The sequence below is a fragment of the Octopus bimaculoides genome, chromosome 30 (assembly GCF_046866305.1).
Source record: "Octopus bimaculoides isolate indiv1 chromosome 30, ASM4686630v1, whole genome shotgun sequence".
Lineage (NCBI taxonomy): Eukaryota > Metazoa > Mollusca > Cephalopoda > Octopoda > Octopodidae > Octopus > Octopus bimaculoides.
The window spans coordinates 17,639,007-17,657,881 of NC_142957.1; the positions used below are offsets into that span (position 1 = coordinate 17,639,007).

An 18,875-nucleotide genomic window follows, 5' to 3' on the forward strand; every position below is an offset into this window, starting at 1 on the left:
TTACACATGCCATCCCTTTGAAAACACCACCGCCATCATCTAACCCCTCTTTGCCCATGGGTTAGGAACCCTTCCAGCAAGGAAAATAGAATGACCAAAAGAGCTCCCGATTCTCTGTGTCAGAAGCGGTTCTGTTCAGATCACAATAAAGTCTTAAGTATATATATATATATATATATATATATATATATATATATATATAAAACAAATAATAAATGAGTATATGCATATATACGTACAGGTATGTGCATACCTACGTCTACCTGTATACATAGGTGCATATCTGGGTACAGGACATTGCGAACAAAACGTAGACAAGAAAATAATAATAACCAGAGTACAGAAAACACACAAGCCACATAGAGAACATTTTCCTTCATCAGCTACTCCCGTTTTAACACCGGCATATATATATATATATATATATGAGAACACAGATGTTACGTAAGTAATGTTCGAAACTGCAGCAGTCCATAGATAATTCTTTATTTTGTATATTTCTCATTTTGTCCTGTTCTGACATTTTGCGAAATTTTTCTGGAGAACATTATTTTTCTTTGTGGCTGGGTCGTTGATGACCTCTTTCTAGCATATTGGATGTCCACCTAGTGGTCATCCCTTATACACGTGTAATACAATTTTTTCTGAATTTTCAGATTTTTTATATGCTAGGCCACTTGGTTTTAAATTGAATTAATATTCAATTTATCACCCTATCAATATATATATATATATATATATATATATATATATATATATATAAATATATATATATATATATATATATATGAGCAACACACACATACACATATGTACACCAATTGCATACATATTTTTTGTACGCATACATGTTCGTATGTGTGTGTGTGTGTGTTGCCCGTATATCAACAAAACACATACACACATCTTGCATTACATATATATACGGATAAATGATTTTAAATAAATATATTTTGGAAATGGTGATTTACGGTACAATACCTAGAAACATGATAATCAGACCACATGGGTTTGTTTACATCAATTCAGCAGTTTCCATAAAAAGTGTTGGGGAAGAACGCGAAAGAGATAGAGAGAGTGCACTCGCTCTCTCCCTCTCTTACACACATGCCAGTTATCTCCCTTTCTTTCTTTTTCTCTCTCCCTGTCTCGCACACACAGCAACATTACACACACACACATGCTGCTCTCTCACACTAACAAAAGAACTTCACATACACACCACACTTTCTGTCTGGCATACTCACTATAAAAAGAAAGCGTGTATTTCTTTTTGGCAACATGTGTTTTGTATGTAATGTTGGTGTGTGTGTGTGAGAAAGAAGGAAAGAAAGAAAGAAAGAAAGAAAGAAAGAAAGAGAGATAACTGGCATGTGTGTGTAAGGGAGGAAGAGAGAGATAGAGAGAGAGAGAGAAGGTATTTTTTTCTTTTTGCTTGTTGTTTCCTGCGTTTTTTTCTTTTTGCTTGTTAGCTGCCTACCACACAGACGCTGGCAAACAAAATGTAATACTCCTTTACCCTCCCTCTCACAAACATACAATTTCTCTCTCTCTCTCTCTCTCTCTCTCTCTCTCTCTCTCTCGCCTTCACGCGTGTACGCACAGATTTGACTTTGCTATGTCAATAAACTTCAAAATTGGTAAAAGTTTATCGATTATTACAGCTATACGCAGGAGAAAAACTTTGCTAAAATGCAGGTAAGGTCATGACAGATCTCCTCCTAAAATTGGAGCGACATGCGTGCTAATTTGTGGACGTGCATAAACTACATTCACGTACACACACACACAAACACACATCCTCTCTTTTACGTATATATAGAGATTAATTTGTTCCCTTAAACACACCCATAGCAAGTTATATAGGGACCATATGGAAGGCTCACTTCACTGACAAACATCAAATGTACATGATCAGTTTGATCGAGTACCCAGTAGAAGGCAGTAATGACACAGTGATATCCACCCTGGTTTTCATGCAAATTTTCATTTTCTATTTTTGCTTCTACATAGGATTCAGTGAAATTGAATATAGAAAACCACGAGTATCTAACACTATTGCTTCAAGCTGTCTCTAACGGCGACTTCAGAATGGTACAGAAATTCATTTCTAATAGAGCAGATGTAAATGTGGCTGATGATGAAGGAAACAATTGTCTGGACCGAGCTATGATGAAACAGGAGTTCCATTCTGAGGGTGAATCGTCAAAACTTTTTGATGAGGTAAGTTTTAAAATTATTTGTAAATATGTGTGTGAGTGGATTTATTTATGAGAGATAGAAGAGAAACAGTCAGACATTGTTTGTCATGTCTCACTTCAAACTCATCAACCCCCTCCTCCATTATCATCAAGTAATCCAGTCTTTCTTGAGAACCCTAATTATATTATGTAACAAACAATTCTCCATTTCCTTCCACCTTCAAAGCCATGGCTCCCCAACTGTAGTGAAGGTAACCCATCTCGGATGTTGATCGTATAAACACAGCCATCACAGTGTGAAGGGAAGGTGACTTGTTGAAGGGAGGAGATATAGTTCCTAAATAAAAATGATACAGGGTAGAGGAGAGGTTTGTGTCACAGAACAGATGACAACCTGTATAGGGCAGTCCATTCTATGAAGGATTCTGAATAAACAGCTCTCTGTCATACTTCTTGTACACAACATGTATCCTCTGGCTTCTTGTGGACATGTATTAACAATGCTGAATGTTAGAACACTAGGGAATGGATGCAATAAAATAAGTTCCTTTTTATGTGTTCCTGTATTTTTTATGCACAACCACACACACACACACACACACATACACACACACACACACATATGAAAATACAAATACATCAATCATCTAACCATCAGTAGATCTAACAGTATTTACTGTCAAATTTTGCACACTTGGAGCAGCTCACAGATTCCCATTTGAGTAACGGTCTCTACAGATGTGTGACTGTATTTCAGTCAGTTGATGGCCATCTTTGTGTTGTTGTAATGTCTACTTTGGTAAGAAGATGTCCTGGCAGTCAAATGCCCATCTCCCTCCATTACTGGAATTGTCTGTCAGACTAACAGTTTCAACAGTTTATCAACAATAATGTGTTGGCGTGTTGCCTCAACCGTGACACCAATTCTTACTTCCTTTACTTCACCTTCATCATCCAAAGATGTTTCTTTATTAATTATGGAAACATTGTTGATATATTTGGATAAGTCTGTGTGGTGTTGGTTTTGTTACATCTGAAGAAATTGCTATTTCTTAGGTGTTCTCTGTTATTTCTGATATAACACACATGGTTTGTTGTCTTGTTGTTGTGTTCATCATCATCATCATCACCATCATCATCATCATTTAACTTCTGTCGTCCATGCTGGCAGGGGTTATATTTATATATACAATACTCTCCCATAAGTATTTCTCTTGCTATGTCCAGTTGTTTTCATCAAGCCACTTGCATAGATAGATTCTTGCTGGTTTGTTGTGTTTTGTGTTTTATTATTGTGATATTTGTTCCATTATATCATATGATGTTATGATTTTGTAATATTGTACTTGTCCTCTTATATTACATCATTTGTAATACTACAAGAAGTTCCAGCTTAGCAAAGAAGAAAAGCTTTCAAGCCAAGCAGAGGCTTGTCATCTGGCTGACAATGGAGCCAACTTTTATCACAGAAACGAATGGAATAGGGATACAAATTTAAAGGAAAAAATTAAAACACCACCACTGTAAGTATTTACTGAAAATGTCAAGATTGACCAGTGAGTTTTCTATTTTGTACATAATCATGTTCATATGTTTTCTTAAGTCTTAATTCTTCCAATATGTTATTCTGTGTTTTGACAAAAAAAAACACACAACAATTGTAACAAGAACAAGAAATAGAAAATACAGTCAAAGAATTCTATTTTCGTTACATTCATATTATTGGTTGTGTTGATTGTTATACTTCGCTCTGCCCTTCTGTTTCGGTTTAGTAGATAAGCACTTCTCCCATACAATTAGCCTCATACTCTGAAAATTTCTTTTCGCTATGCACCCAGTGTAAAAAAGATTTTAGTAGGCAGGCCCACACCTGAGACAGAGGTAGGATACTCATGTAGGGGAAACACTACATGTCTACTGGACAGCCACTGTAACATGGAAGCCATTATATACGAGGCAGAGACAACAGCCATAGAAGTAAATGGTCAACAAAACATGCAAAAGTATGTGGGAGAAACTAAAGGCTCTTTGAGAACCCGCTATAAAACACCCAAGTCCACCTTCAACATCTCTGACAGACTTAACGCCACAACCCTGACCAAGCATGTTTGGACTTTGAAAGAAAGTGCCACTGAGCACAGCATAAAGTGGAAGATGCTAGGGAAATGTAAATAGTACTTCAAAACCAATAGGAAGTGCAGGTTACGCCTGGCTGAGAAAAGAGCTATTTTAAAGAGCACCCAGCACCCATGCATTTACCTGAAAAGAAGAAGTGAAATTTTTAATCTTTGCTTCCATGAAAGGCAGTACATCCTATCATACCTGCATGCCCCATCATGACTATAATCACCAGTTTCACAGCTTTGGCCTTCTGCCAATACCTTGGAGTCTGGTAAAGAATTTGACCTGAGCATACACTAACACACCCACAAACATGCACACCCCAACACAGCAGACTCCTACAAAAGACTGTTTCCTCCAATAAAAACTCCCACATATATTGTACCCCTTCCCATACCACATGCACACATAAAGGCCCCACGAACTTCACCAGTGCCTAAAAGAAAGCAAACACACTAACAAACACAAACGTGTATACCCACACTCCCTGAAAAGGTCACATATACAGCACCACTGCACAAATTCCATTTCCACAACACCAACATTAAGGACACACACGTTTCCCACAAACTTTTCCAGAAAACTCTTTCCGACTTGCAACATGATCATCCCAGTGGCGATGTTTTGTTGTCAAGGGACATAACACTTAATTTAATCCCCTACTCATTTCGTTTCGTCATCTTTTTCACAGTAATCACAAGCAAGAAGTGCTTATACTGACCGCCTGCAATAGAGGACAATCGCCATATTTCATTCCTTGACCGAATGCCTCTGATTTTCGATTTGATATCAATCATTTCGATGTTCAATTCGGAAATCCTTTATTGAATATCCGTAATTTCCCTCGGGGATGGGCTGCTTTTGTTTGACAGCAAAAGTTGGAAAACACACACAGGTCAGACTCTAGTTTGTTAGTTGGACCATTTCCTGTATTCCATCCATCATAGAACCATTTTGTACCTTTTATTGTACTGGGATCCTCAAGAGGTTACTTGTACATTGAAGGCAGATAGAAGCATGACTTTTACTGCATTCAACTCATCAATTTTCAAAAGGGTTCTCAGGTTTTCATCATCATCATCATCATCATCGTTTAACGTCCGCTTTCCATGCTAGCATGGGTTGGACAATTTGACTGAGGACTGGTGAAACCGGATGGCATCACCAGGCTCCAATCTAATTTGGCAGAGTTTCTACAGCTGGATGCCCTTCCTAACGCCAACCACTCAGAGTGTGTAGTGGGTGCTTTTACGTGTCACCCGCACGAAAACGGCCACGCTCGAAATGGTGTCTTTTATGTATAAACATATATTTATGCATCAATCGAAAACAACAGGAATACTAAAGGAAGGCTGGAATTTAAGACAAGAGAAAACCAAAATGTCTCATGCTATGTATTTAAAAATTCCTGAGTAGAACTTATCATTATTACCACCACCTTTGAAACTATTTTGAATAGTGAATTTAGTAACCTTGTATTAGACAGGTTAAGCTATTTATTACTGCTGCTAAATTTTCTACAGCCATCTTCACATTTCATGACTACCATTGGTGTCCATCAGGTACCGAACAAGGATTTTGGGTTATTTATGCTGTTTTTTTACTTAATTTTTGAGAGTGGTCAGGTTCATTTTTAGTATTCTCATTTGTGAGAGCAGTTGAGTTTATTTCAGATATTCTCATTTTAAAAATAATCTCTGCCAGATATTTAGTCGCATTATTTGTTACATTTAGTCTCTCCAGGTAGGGGTTTTCAATTAGGTCATTTTTAGGTGCACCTTTGTGTATTTTCCCATTTTTTTGTGCCTGGAGACATGTAAAAATTTTCCTAGAAATCTGGAATAGTCCACATAGACATATCAAAGTAACAACTCATTCTGAATATATATATTTTTAATATTTAATTAAAAAAAAAAAAATTTTTCTTTGCAGAAAAATGAATAAATCTTAAAACGTGATGACAGCACTATCTTCAGCAAACCTGTTTTAAGAAATTATTGTTTTAAAAGTTCTGCATCATAAAACAATTGGTTAAATGCATCTGTATTTGAGTTGTTGTTTCAATTGTTTTCAATGTAAATCTTCTGTTTCATCACTAATTTTCTTACTGAATCTCATTTAATACATTTTTGTCAATGCAAAGGACTTGACATCTAATACTTTTTACAGATGCAATCAATTTTTTTCTACTAAGTCTAAGGACAATCTTCACAGAAAATGAGTATAACAAACTAAATAAACACTCATCATGCAGATGGTGTCTAATAAACAATTTTACACTCCCACCTCCACTACACCAATCATTTACTTAGTGATTCTTTCTTCACTATGTCATATGTAAGTGCACATAAACACAAGTAGGCTTAACGCATATATTTACATAGAATACATGTAAATATATACATTAAGCTTGTATCTATCTGCATTTCTATTTTCATATCAGTTTGACAGGGATTATTCTTATAGCAAACTTTTGATGCCAGTGGCACCAGTTCTGAGCACTGCTGAGACCCCCTTCGGTCATGAAAATTACCCTCTGAGGCACAAGTCCGGGCAAGGTTGTTTATGGAAAGCCAGCAGTCGCCCATGCATACCGGCCTCCCCTCTCCATGCCACCAGTGTTATCCAAGGGAAAGGCAAAGGGGCCGATACAGCTTGGCACCTGTGACGTCGCAACTCATTTCTACAGTTGAGTGAACTGGAGCAATGTGAAATAAAGTGTCTTGCTCAAGAACACAACATGCAGCCCGGTCCAGGATTCGAACTCACAACCTCGTGATCGTAAGATCGACACTCTAACCACTGAGCCATGCGCCTTCACTCTGAGCACTACTCAGTAGATATCATCACAATGCTTAATTTGCATTTTCCTACACACTGTATATATATATATATATATAATGTATGTGTGTGTGTATATTAAGCAATGAAATTCCAAGTTAGTCTGACTTTCACGTCCTACTACTTGCAACTTCTACAATTCCACAATACCGAAACAACTAGCGCTTTCATGCATTATGCAATCATCAGGTTTACGAGGGGGTACCAAAAAGAAACCGGAATTTTGCAATATTATTTAATTCACTTAGTTTTGCATGTTTATACTTTTATCCTTTTCAAAGTATTCTCCGTTTCAAGCAATACATCAGTCCAGATGCATTCTCCACTGTTTGAAGCAGTCCTGAAACTCTTGCGAAGTAATGCCTTTTAACACTGCCTTCATTTTTACTTCACCTCTTCCACATCTGCAAAATGTTTTCCTTTAAGGACTTTTTTCATTCAAGGGAACAAAAAATATTGCAGGGAGCAAGTGGGGTCATGCCATGTTTAGTCAAAAACTATCTCACACTCAAGGTGGTGTGTGCAGGTGCATTGTTGTGATGAAACTGTCACTCTCCATTTTGCCACAGGTTGGGATGGTTTCATCTCACTGTATATCGCAAATGTTTCAGAACTGCCAAGTAAAATGTCTGGTTAACAGTTTGACCAGGAGGAACTAATTTTCTGTGTGGACAATTCCTTTCACATCAATGAAACAAATCAGCATTATTTTGACACTGGTCATGGTGACATTGAATGCTTCCAGTGACTTGATTGCTGCTTCGTTTTTGGGTTGTAGCCATAACACCACCTTTCGTCACCAGATGTTCTTTCATTTCACGACACACATTCAGTCATGACTGCTTTCAATCTTCTTTGAGCAAGTTAGGCACAAATTTTGCTGCAACTCTTTCCATTCACAATTCCTTGCTCAAAATTCATTGGCAGGAGCTCCAGGACACGAGTCACATCAATAAGTTTGTCAATTGTTTGGTGACAGTCAGTCCTCCAAGGTCAGTTCATGAATTTTCATGATGTTAATGGTCACTCTGAACAAGGCTGGTCTTCAAGCAACAAGTGACCAGTCCTAAAGCATGAAAAACCATGTGTAAACTTGTGTTTTGCTCATGACAGCATCCTTGTAAGCTGTTTGAAGCATGACAACTGTTTTGACCACTGTTTTTTTCCAGCAGAAAACAGAATTTCACGGAAGCATGCTGTTCCTTTGTTTCAGCCATCACAAAAATCGATGAACAGGGGAGAAGCATTTCAAAACAAAAATGCACCATGTGACAGTACAATTTCACATGATGCCACCAGTCAGCAGACTGATGCCCAAGGGTTGCATCAAGTGGTTTCTAACAGTAGAAGCCTGAACCACAACAGGCTTGTCCCACAGAAAACGTTTCCTGTTACTTTCGGGTAACCCTTCGTATGTAGTGACAATTGTGTTCCACAATTGATAACTGTTGTCAATTGTGGAACATGACAGCCACGACATAAACCTGATGACTGCATAATGCATGGAAGCACCAGTTTATTTCAATATTGCAAAATTGCAAAAATTGCAAATAACAAAATGTGAAAATCAGACTAAGTTGGAATTTCATAGACTGATATATTCTTCTATACACAATCATACAAACTCAGATAATATATATATATATATATTTATAAAGATACAAAAATGGGACAAGAACGCAAAACATCCAGACAGTTAGGTGATACAAAAAAGGGACAACAAAACATTCAGACAGATGAATACATTCTAAAAATAAACAATCGCATCCTCAAAAATCTCAAAGCTAATAGATAATGCATGATTAATTAAAAAAAAAAAAAAACATTGTATATAATAAGCATTACATTTGATTGCTAAAGGTATAAATCATCATCATCATTTAACATCTGCTTTCCATGCTAGCATGGGTTGAACGATTTGACAGAGGACTGGCGAACCAGATGGCTACACCAGGCACCAATCTGATCTGGCAGAGTTTCTACAGCTGGATACCCTTCCTAATGCCAGTACAGCAATGCTGGTAACGATCACACTCAAATGGTGCATTTTATGTGCCACCGGCACAGAAGCCAGTCAGCTGCTCTGGCAGCGATCACGCTCGGATGGTGCTCTTAGTGCTCCACTGGCACGGATGCCAGTCATCGAATTTGCGAATTTGATTTGATTTCGATTTCACTTGCTTCAACAGGTCTTCGCAAGCAGAGTTTAGTGTCCAATGAAGGAAAGGTACGCATGAGTGGGCTGGTTACACCCCTGGCAGAGGCCACGGGTTATGGTCTGACTTGTCTTGCCGGGTCTTCTCACGCACAGCATATTTCCAAAGGTCTCGGTTACTAGTCACTGCCTCGGTGAGGCCTAATGTTTGAAGGTCGTGCTTCACCACCTCATCCCAGGTCTTCCTGGGTCTACCTCTTCCACATGTTCCTTCAACTGCTAGGGTGTGACACTTTTTCACACAGCTATCCTCATCCATTCTCACCACATGTCCATACCAGCACAGTCATCTCTCTTGCACACCACAACTGGTGCTTCTTAGGTTCAACTTTTCTCTCAAGGTACTTACACTCTGTCGAGTATTCACACTGACATTACACATCCAGCAGAGCATACTGGCTTCATTCCTTAAGATAAATGACTGGGGGCTGTAAACTACAGGTAGATATATGGCTGAGAACTATAAACTAGTTAAATACATTAATTACTGAGAACTATGAATTACAATTACATACACCAGTTATTGAGGACTGAAAGCTATATATAGATAAATACAAACATTGAGAAATGTATGCTATAGACAGATACGTGATTAGAAGTGAAGAACTATAGATGCATATCTGTCCACCACCCATATCATGTTACTCCCTCTTCTGAATCATGATGTCTGAGTACGGAAGGACCGCTTCATATGTCAGTATCTGATCAGCCGGCTACTTGCCCCCACCTAAGCTGTTTACTATCACTATTACTCCCTCTCTTTCACCCACATCTATCATTCTCTTTCCATGGCCATCTCAACTATCCATCACCAATGATCTTCCATACTAACTCACACTACCTCCCCCTTCCATATCATTAACCACCACTCCTCTACCATGGGTCACTCTTAACTGACATCCTCATACTCACTCATCATTCCTACATCTATCAGTAGCTCTCTCTCTCTCTTCTATCTGCTACTACTCTCTTTCTCTCTTCACTACACATTACACCTCTAGCACTATCCTATTTCTCCTTGCACTTCTGCTAATAACCTCCTTCTCACCCACATCCCTCTTTTGCAAATGCTCTCTCTTCTGAATGAATGGAGACAACATAGAACAATGATGCCCTGTGACACAGCAAACTCACAAGTACTGGTGTTATGATAAAGTTCATCCAGTACACTTGGTCAAGTGGTGGACACAAGGAGACATAAGGTTGAGAGTACTCCTAGTTTTGCTTCAGTAAGGATATAAGAACTTCTTTAGTGTTGCTGATGCACTAAATACACTTGGTAAAGTGGTTACCAGATATGTGGAGACATTATAGGGAGAAGGGGTCTTCTTAGTCATGGCGAGAGCATGACAACTTCTCTGGTGTTGGTGTCAAGAGAAAAAAAACTACACCTAGTATTTGGTAAAGTGGTTGCTGTTTGAAAGAACAGCCAACTATAGAAATCATGTCAAATGGAAATGGATAAGGGAGGCAAAGTCCCATGGACAAGCTTAGGGGAGTAGTAGCATTAAAGTGGAACTGAATAGAAGTGAGATGATCATTCAACCCATGGAAAGTGGACATATAAAGGTAATAACAACAATGATGATGATAATGTAGCAAACTCATAAGAGGCGGAGAGAGAATGTAAGTTTGTTTGCCTGAACATGAGAAATTATTGATTTCTCATTGGTTAAAAATTACTGCCCACATGCGAATTATGAACTTCGTTGAAGAAATCTTTCACGGGGTTACGGTTCTATGATTCGTGTATGAGTAGTTACAAAATCCCTGATTTTCGGCAAAATCTCCAGTGATCGTTGGATGTTACTAAACTCCACGACACTCACCCTTTTGAATGGTTCTTAGGACATTGTTCTAGAGTTGTGACCTGTTTTGTTACATATTGTTCACCCAAGCAAGAAGCCATGACATTTTTATCTTATCTGTCTATCCACACAATTTAAAATCAAATGTCTAAATACAGAGAACTTGTTAAACAGATTAGGTTTTTTTCAGAAGAAATTGGCTCTCTACTCGAATTGAAATATATTTCTGGAATGTATGTAATTCATTGTGTGTAAAGCAATTTTTATGATGTACTAGAGTCAAGACATATATTTAACAATATGTATGTGAATGCCTCACACACACACACGTGCGAGTGTAGAGTTCATATACACAAACATTTGCATTTATGTAATTATTTAAAAAAGGCGTTTTTTATGTACTCTTACTGGTCCTTGTAGTGTTTCATAATATTCTGTACTCTAAACATGTGCTCAATGCAATATTTCTTACAAATGAATGTTATCAGTGGCATATGGTTATGCTTTGTTCCACAGATGTCTGCTGTGTGAAGTTAATGATGCTACAGTGATGTTTCATCCATGTGAGCACACTGTTACATGCAACGATTGCTGTTTAAAGATTGAGCGTAAAACTTGTCCCGAGTGTCGACAAGTTATAGCTGAGAAAAGCGGATTCGGTAAGAATACTATTTGATGATCTGTCTGTTTGTCTCATTGACTCCATGATCTTCGTGTTATTGTGTAGCGTGTCAGGTCTGTCATAAATGTAGCAGATTCATGATAAAAAGTTTTCCAGATATCTTTCCTTATTGAAACTATATCAATCACCTCATCCACCAAACTTTGTCTTCATCCAAATACAAGGCTTGCTACTGACTGCAAGATAAGACTAATGAGGAATACTGCAAGTTAAACGGTGACTAACAGAAATATCAATAAAACTCCAGAGTTCTGTCAGTAAATGTCAAGTTTTTACAATCAATTGTGAGTGACTAGAGGCGACTAATGATTTATCAGTATTTGTGAATCTGATAAAGACAATGTTACTTACAAGAACATCAGAATCCTTTTTGGTAAAATTGGAGATTCAAATGAGAAAATTTCAACTGAGAGGTTAAAGAACAACATTAGAGACTTTGATTGCTTAATTAATTGTTTTATGTTGCTGTGAATGTTTATTTGGTGAAAGGTGGCATCGATAGTTTCAACATATTTTGCAAAGTTATCCTCCAGAAATTCTTCATGGTTTATTATGGTATGAAAATATCAAACAATAATAGTAGTCCAATGCTTGATATGAGATGTCATCTCTTATTAAGGTACGTATCCATAATGTCTCTGGTTAGGACATATATTGTTGTGATAAATAAAAATGATTTACAATTTTACATATAAACAAAGTATTTATGTTCTCGTATAAAATATACAAAGAGGAATAAAATAGGAATTCCTAATGTGATTTGAACACATAACTCTTTGTTTGTAACCATGTATAATTAACAATTGCTACATGGTTTGAATGACAATTACCATCCATATTTATACTTGTTCTTATTGGTTTTTAGATTATATTAATGTTAATGCAGGCACACTTTTCTGTGTCTTTTAACTTTTGGTTTTATCTCCGTTCTTACGTTTAAATTTGATCTTGGGACCTGGTCATTGTTATTTGACTGATAAAAGAAATTATTGTTAGTATTTGGTACTGGACCTGGTACCATTTTTCTGTGATTGCTCATGGAACTACCATAATATCAACTATTCTCAAATACAATCTATATAGTTATATAGATAACTGGCAATCCATCGGTTAGGACGATGAGAGATCCAGTTTGTTAATCAAGGAAACAGGTTGGTCATGAAAGTAACGTGAAAGTGGCTGAGTACTCCACATATATATGAACCCTTAATGTAATACTCAGGGAGATTCAGCATAACGCAGAATGTAAAAAGGCCGACCCTTTGAATTACTGGTAGAACTCACTTTTGTCAGCTGAGTGGAGGGGAGGAGTGTGGAATAAAGTGTCTTGCTCAAGGACACGATATGCCACCAGGAATTGAAATCACGACCTTATGACCACAAGCCAAGTACCCTAACCATTAAGCCACACATCTTCTCAATCTATATAGATATCATTATAATGATGATCACACATCCCTTTGCCAGATTATATACAATCTATATTTTTGTTTGAGTCTCAGTTCTTCTAAATCATTTCAAGTAGTTTCACTACAATAACGCATGGATGAACAGTTTTATGTAGTTGATGAGATTTTGTGCAAGTGTACTGTAGTGTTTTAAGACACCTGTCATTGTCTTCTGCTCCAACTGGGTAGAATTATCAAGGAGGCTGACTAGCATTGTAATGTCTTCAGATATTTCTTAAATCAGAGAACATTCTGGTGAAGTGTGATGTGGTCAGTTAAGATTAAAGATTACAACCAACAACCTTCAACAAAGAGATCAGGTGTATGTTTATTTCATTTGAAGTAGTGTGTCATGTGTTTCTGGCAAGACATTTGCAGAACCAGCTTGGTTGACATTGGAATTAAGCAGAAAATGAGAAGAATGTTGGTTTGCAAAGTCTAGAGATGTGAGGACAAATGCCATGCCATTGATTTGGCACAGATATAAGAAAGGAAAGACAAAACGAAGAAAAGAACTGTGACATCAAGTGATAATTAAATGTGATAATTACTACATTATTTGATTATGGAGGATATCTTAATAGAGAAATGAAGTTTAGTTTATTTTGCTGTGAACCTTAATATTGAGTCATTACATGGGGTCACTATAGAAAGTATAAAAATGCTGTCCAAAACCACAGTGGCCACCAGTTGACCATTGATGATGGGAATGTCTTACAATAATAAAATATAGACCATTAATAGAGACAGTGAAATTATATTATGATGTGTAAAATTTGGAAATATTTATTTCAGAGTCCATAAAACTGGAGGTGAAGCATCTCAATAGAGTGTCGATGATGTTAGGGAATCAATGGCAGCAAGTTGGTGAGTATAAAATACCTAATTGATTCTTATACATTTTTGCATTCACTTGTGCGCTTGTTTGTTAGAATGATTGAGAACAGTTTCCATTCTTTTAATTTCCAATTGAAAGTTTAGCAGTAAAGTAATTCTATTCAAGAAACTTCATAAAATCAAGGTTTGCATGGTTGGTAAAATGGATTAATTAGAGGACACAAAAGATTTAATATTCTCTTTTAAAATAGGGATTTAAAATATGTTGTTTATGTATAAACAGGTGAGTTAATGGCTATGATTTTGTTTCTTTACATTTTTACTATGTTCACTGATAGGTTGTTGTTGAGACAGATATCTGCCTCAATTTGGCAGGTTTCTTCAAACGAAAAGTGTTCCAGGAGTGACATCATTCTTTCTCTGAGGAGAAGAGACCCCCATTATCAAATGCTACATCTTTAACCCAAGAGTGTGAATTTTCTGTGACATGTTGTAGCCCTTCCCCTGACCAGTCTATATCTATTGTGGTCCTTGAGCCACAGGTCAACCTATAGTCTTGTCTCTAAACAGACAGTCCCACCCTGTTGATTGTTTTCATGGGTGGATTGAACTCAGCATTGTATGTTAATGAAACACTCACAAATTATGAAATGATTACTATGTTTTAAATTTTGGAAAAAAGATTTTGTAAGGGATTATAATATTATTCATGCATAAGAAGCTCCCATATTTTTTTAACCTAATTTTTGACAAAAAATGGTTCCTTATACATGTTAAAATAAGGTATCCTAACAAAAGATGTTCCATTTCTCATTTGAAATCCTTTCATACCCTTTTATATTACAAATATCATTTGGAAAGGCATGAACATCACAATATTCCATTTCTCCTCGTGTGAATGGGTAAGAACAGAAAGTATCATTTATACAAACTTCCCATTATTTACAACAATGTCTTGTACCTCCCCATTATACTTGTTTACATCTAAGTAGACTGTCCTGTAGTGAGATGTATTTATCCTCTCAGTCAGCTGATAGAAATGATTTATCTAAATTAAGAGAAGACATCATTTATGACACGGTCAACTTGTTACATGAGATTAGAATGTTACAGGAAAGAATTGCAAGATGAATTCTTTAAGCTGAGCCACTTGACTGGAGACCAAGGAACTGACCAAAATTGAGACGGTTGGATAATATCTAGAGTCTTAATTAGTCAAGCTTGAGAATCCAACTGGATAGTAAGACGAAGGTAGCTTCTGATAGGAGCCTTTGAAGGGGGTGCCTGGGGACTCTACCCCCACAACCCTTTTATGAATAGAGGGTAGAGAAAATGGATGGATGGATGGATGGATGAGATAATGTGACTCTTTGGATGGTGTTAATTGATTCTTTAGGTTTTCATACCCACATAACCATTTCTCCTGCCATCTCTTTACCAGAAATTCTCTCAAATATAATTTTCAATACTTTTTAAACAATTTCTCCATTTCAACCCTTTATTTCAATCTTTTTGTTATCTTTTAATCACCATTCCTAGAAATAGAGAACAATGTCTTATAGTTTTCATTTTTCTTACCTATTGTTTAATTTCTCTCCTGACATAATTGTTGTTATATTTATTACAATCTACAATATGCATCTTTTATTTTATTATTGAAATTTTTGCAATTATTTATTATGTTTGTATGTTTTGCAGGAATTGAATTAGGACTTAAACAAATTGAGCTGGATATTATCAAGGCTGACCATCCATGTGATACTATAGGACAGAGCTTCCAGATGCTCAAAAAATGGTTCAAGAAGTGTAAAACAAATGAACGCACATTCAAAACACTCAGAGACGCTTTTGAATTATTTCACTGTTATGATGCACTCAAATGTCTAGACAGTGTAAATGTTTAGTCTCAGGTCAACCAAATAGAGACCTATGATCAAATGCACTCCAGCCATGACCATCCTGTCTTTATCCTTCATGTAGATGAGCCAGAAACATATTGTCCAGTGTATTTTTCCTTAAAGTGACAAGGTATGAATTGTGGTGGATTTGGCTACTACTTCTAGCAGATCTATCTACCACAAAGAAATCCCTTTGCTGATATGGCTCACTTTGTTTTGTTTTGGTTTAGGGCAGGCCTTCCAAAATGGGGGGGTGGCTCCACAAGAAATCAGGGGGTTGTGAATGCAATTAAGAATTATTTTCATTTTATATTCTAGCTTTAGGATTAATATTTACTGATTGTTGCAGATTTTCCCGAAAAAATAAAACTTGGTGCTTCTACACTTAAAAATACATACAAAAAATTTTAAATCCCAACATAAAACTGTGTTAAAAAATCTTGTCATTTTGGAAATAATGACACAACATTTGTTTATTTTAATTCCATGTGAGTGTAGAAAAGCCACAATGACCCCTTCTTTCCAAATAACTTCAGATAATGAAAATGAACCCGTTTTTTCCCTACAATACTTCATACAACTGAACTTTTATCGCATTTTAATTTGCAATTAAATCTCAAGATTTTTGCATCGTATACTCAGATGAAATTGTATGTAAAACGTTTGAAACCTCTGAGAAGGACTTCCTTTGGCAATAAATTTATGTGTCAGGAAACTCTCCGAAGCAGAGTCAAGTGAAAATAGATAGGAAGACTTGTTATTGTAGTATTTTTTTTTTTTTTTTTGTGATAAACGTGAAGAAACTTGGTTGTTGTGAAATTAAATTTTTTAAAATATTTAAATTAGATCAAAACTCTTTATACAGAAATTACTATTAAAAATTATTTGTATCAAAACAAATTATTTTGTATGAAACTTTTAATAAATGTACTCTAAATAAATTGATAATTTGATATCTTATTGATTTTTTGCCACATTAACTGGGTGGGGTGAAATTATATTCACACACATTATATCATCATCATCATCACCATCATCATCATCATCATCATCATCATCATCATCATCATCCTCATCATTTAATGTCTGTGTTCCATGCTAGCATGGGTGGCCTGCACCAGACTTCTTTGACTGTTGTGGCAGGATTTTTAGAGCTGGATGCCCTTCACAACACAGCAGAGTGAACTGAGTGATTTTTTACGTGGCACCAGCACAGTGCGAGGTCAGTTTTGGCATGGTTCTTTACAGCTGGATGCTCTTCCAAACGCCAACCACTTTGCAGTGTGAACTGGGTGCTTTTTTAAGTGGCACCTGCATTGACAGCTCTTCTTTATGCACCTGTCCTCGTTCATACTCATCACATGTCGATTATATGCGATGTAAATATTCTACAACAAATGATAGACTTGATTTTTCTTCCTCAGAGTCATACAAAGCCATAAGTTACTGCTTATATGATTTATTTCGAATATATATAAAAAAAAAAACAAAAAGAAAAACACATACTGTGTTGGTGAAGAACTTGTGTTACCAGGAGAAATTAAAACCACGGAAATCATTAATGGGAAAAAGAAATTCAGGTTAATCAAAGAAAGTTTGTCTCTCAAATAATATTGTTGGTAGTTGTATTCCAGAAATTAATAATGATTAATTGGAGAAAATTACTGGATGATTTGAAAAATCTTTCTAAATATGCAATTCAATTAGATGAAATGACTAAAATTACAAACTATATTAATATAGAATAGGGTCCATGAAGACCCGTTGTTCTGTCGACTGTTAGGTGGAAATTATTTTTCAAAAAAGTAGACGACTGTTTCAGAGAAATAGGCCTTGGGCGGTCTAACTGTATTGGATTAAATGATAAAGGTGCAGCAGCTGTGATAGGGAGAGAAATAGGGGTTCAAATTAAATCTGTAAGATAAAAATCCTGTTTCTTTTGCTCACTGCATGATTCACTGAGAAGTGTTTGCGTTTAAGAAAATTTCTGCAGATCTAAATGCAGTATTACAAGACGGAGAAAATAGAGCAAATTCAAGGGCAGTTGGCTGTTATTTCTAATGGAATCTAAGACCACCTATAATGGAATATTTCTGCAGATGTCTCTTGAAATGTGCTTCCTTTTTTTTTGAACCAGGCAAATAGGGAAACCAGTAACACCAAGCTCAGTATGACTCCCTTTCATAAAATCCTGTCTATACAATTGTTCTTTAGCAGAAAGTTGAAGTGTCACTCAGACACAATGTCTGAGAGTATCTTGCTTTCTACACTGAGCAAGGGGATGATTCGACATAGGTTGATAATCTCGGCCCTTGTCTCCTTCCGTATATTCATCCCTTCGATGCATGTCTGTGACTGGGTAACCTTTCTTCTCCTCCAGGTCATATGTAGGACCCTCCACAGTCGATGGAGTAGCTTCCAGTAGTTCCTATAGACACAGTAAACCACTCAACTATACTGTGCTAAATGTCACCATCCTCATCACTTTTCTCATTTCACTGATGCTCGGCTCCTTCAGATTCCATTCCACTTTTGGTTCTGGCAGTATAAGCAGTACCTTGCCTGTACCCAGCAGCTGGTCCATCCTGATGTCACTATAAGTGCACACGAAGGGGTTGTTGAGAGGGTTTTGGGAAACAGGTTAAGTAGTCCCCTCCTCTTGTCGTCATATAGGGGTTAACCAGGAATACAGCTGTCTACCTTGTCCTCTCTCTCCACTTCTTGCAGCGTCTTCATTCTTCTCAGAATGAGGAACCCCCTCCCTGAAGACCACCAGAACATATGGAAGACCAGTCTTTTCCACCCACCCTCCTCTGCTTCCTTG

General features: G+C 36.8%; 1 protein-coding gene and 1 long non-coding RNA gene across 8 annotated transcripts in view; one reads left to right on the forward strand and one right to left on the reverse strand.

The window, feature by feature from the left end:
* The window catches only part of LOC106879217 (uncharacterized), a 62,239-nt gene extending 45,240 nt beyond the window's left edge, over nt 1-16,999 (forward strand). For 4 of the 7 annotated variants that reach the window (XM_089346035.1, XM_089346036.1, XM_089346034.1 and 1 more), the window contains exons 8-12: nt 2,014-2,223; nt 3,585-3,724; nt 11,703-11,845; nt 14,112-14,183; nt 15,852-16,999. In XM_089346035.1, the coding sequence (XP_089202161.1) occupies nt 2,014-2,223; nt 3,585-3,724; nt 11,703-11,845; nt 14,112-14,183; nt 15,852-16,057 (771 nt within the window). In that variant the 3' untranslated portion in view covers nt 16,058-16,999. Of the gene's footprint in view, nt 1-2,013; nt 2,224-3,584; nt 3,725-6,254; nt 6,363-11,702; nt 11,846-14,111; nt 14,184-15,851 lie in introns of those variants that run through there. The other 3 variants (XM_089346039.1, XM_089346038.1, XM_089346040.1) reach the window with 2 other exon arrangements.
* The window catches only part of LOC149130245 (uncharacterized), a 244,685-nt gene that overhangs the window by 48,881 nt on the left and 176,929 nt on the right, over nt 1-18,875 (reverse strand). The window lies entirely within an intron of this gene.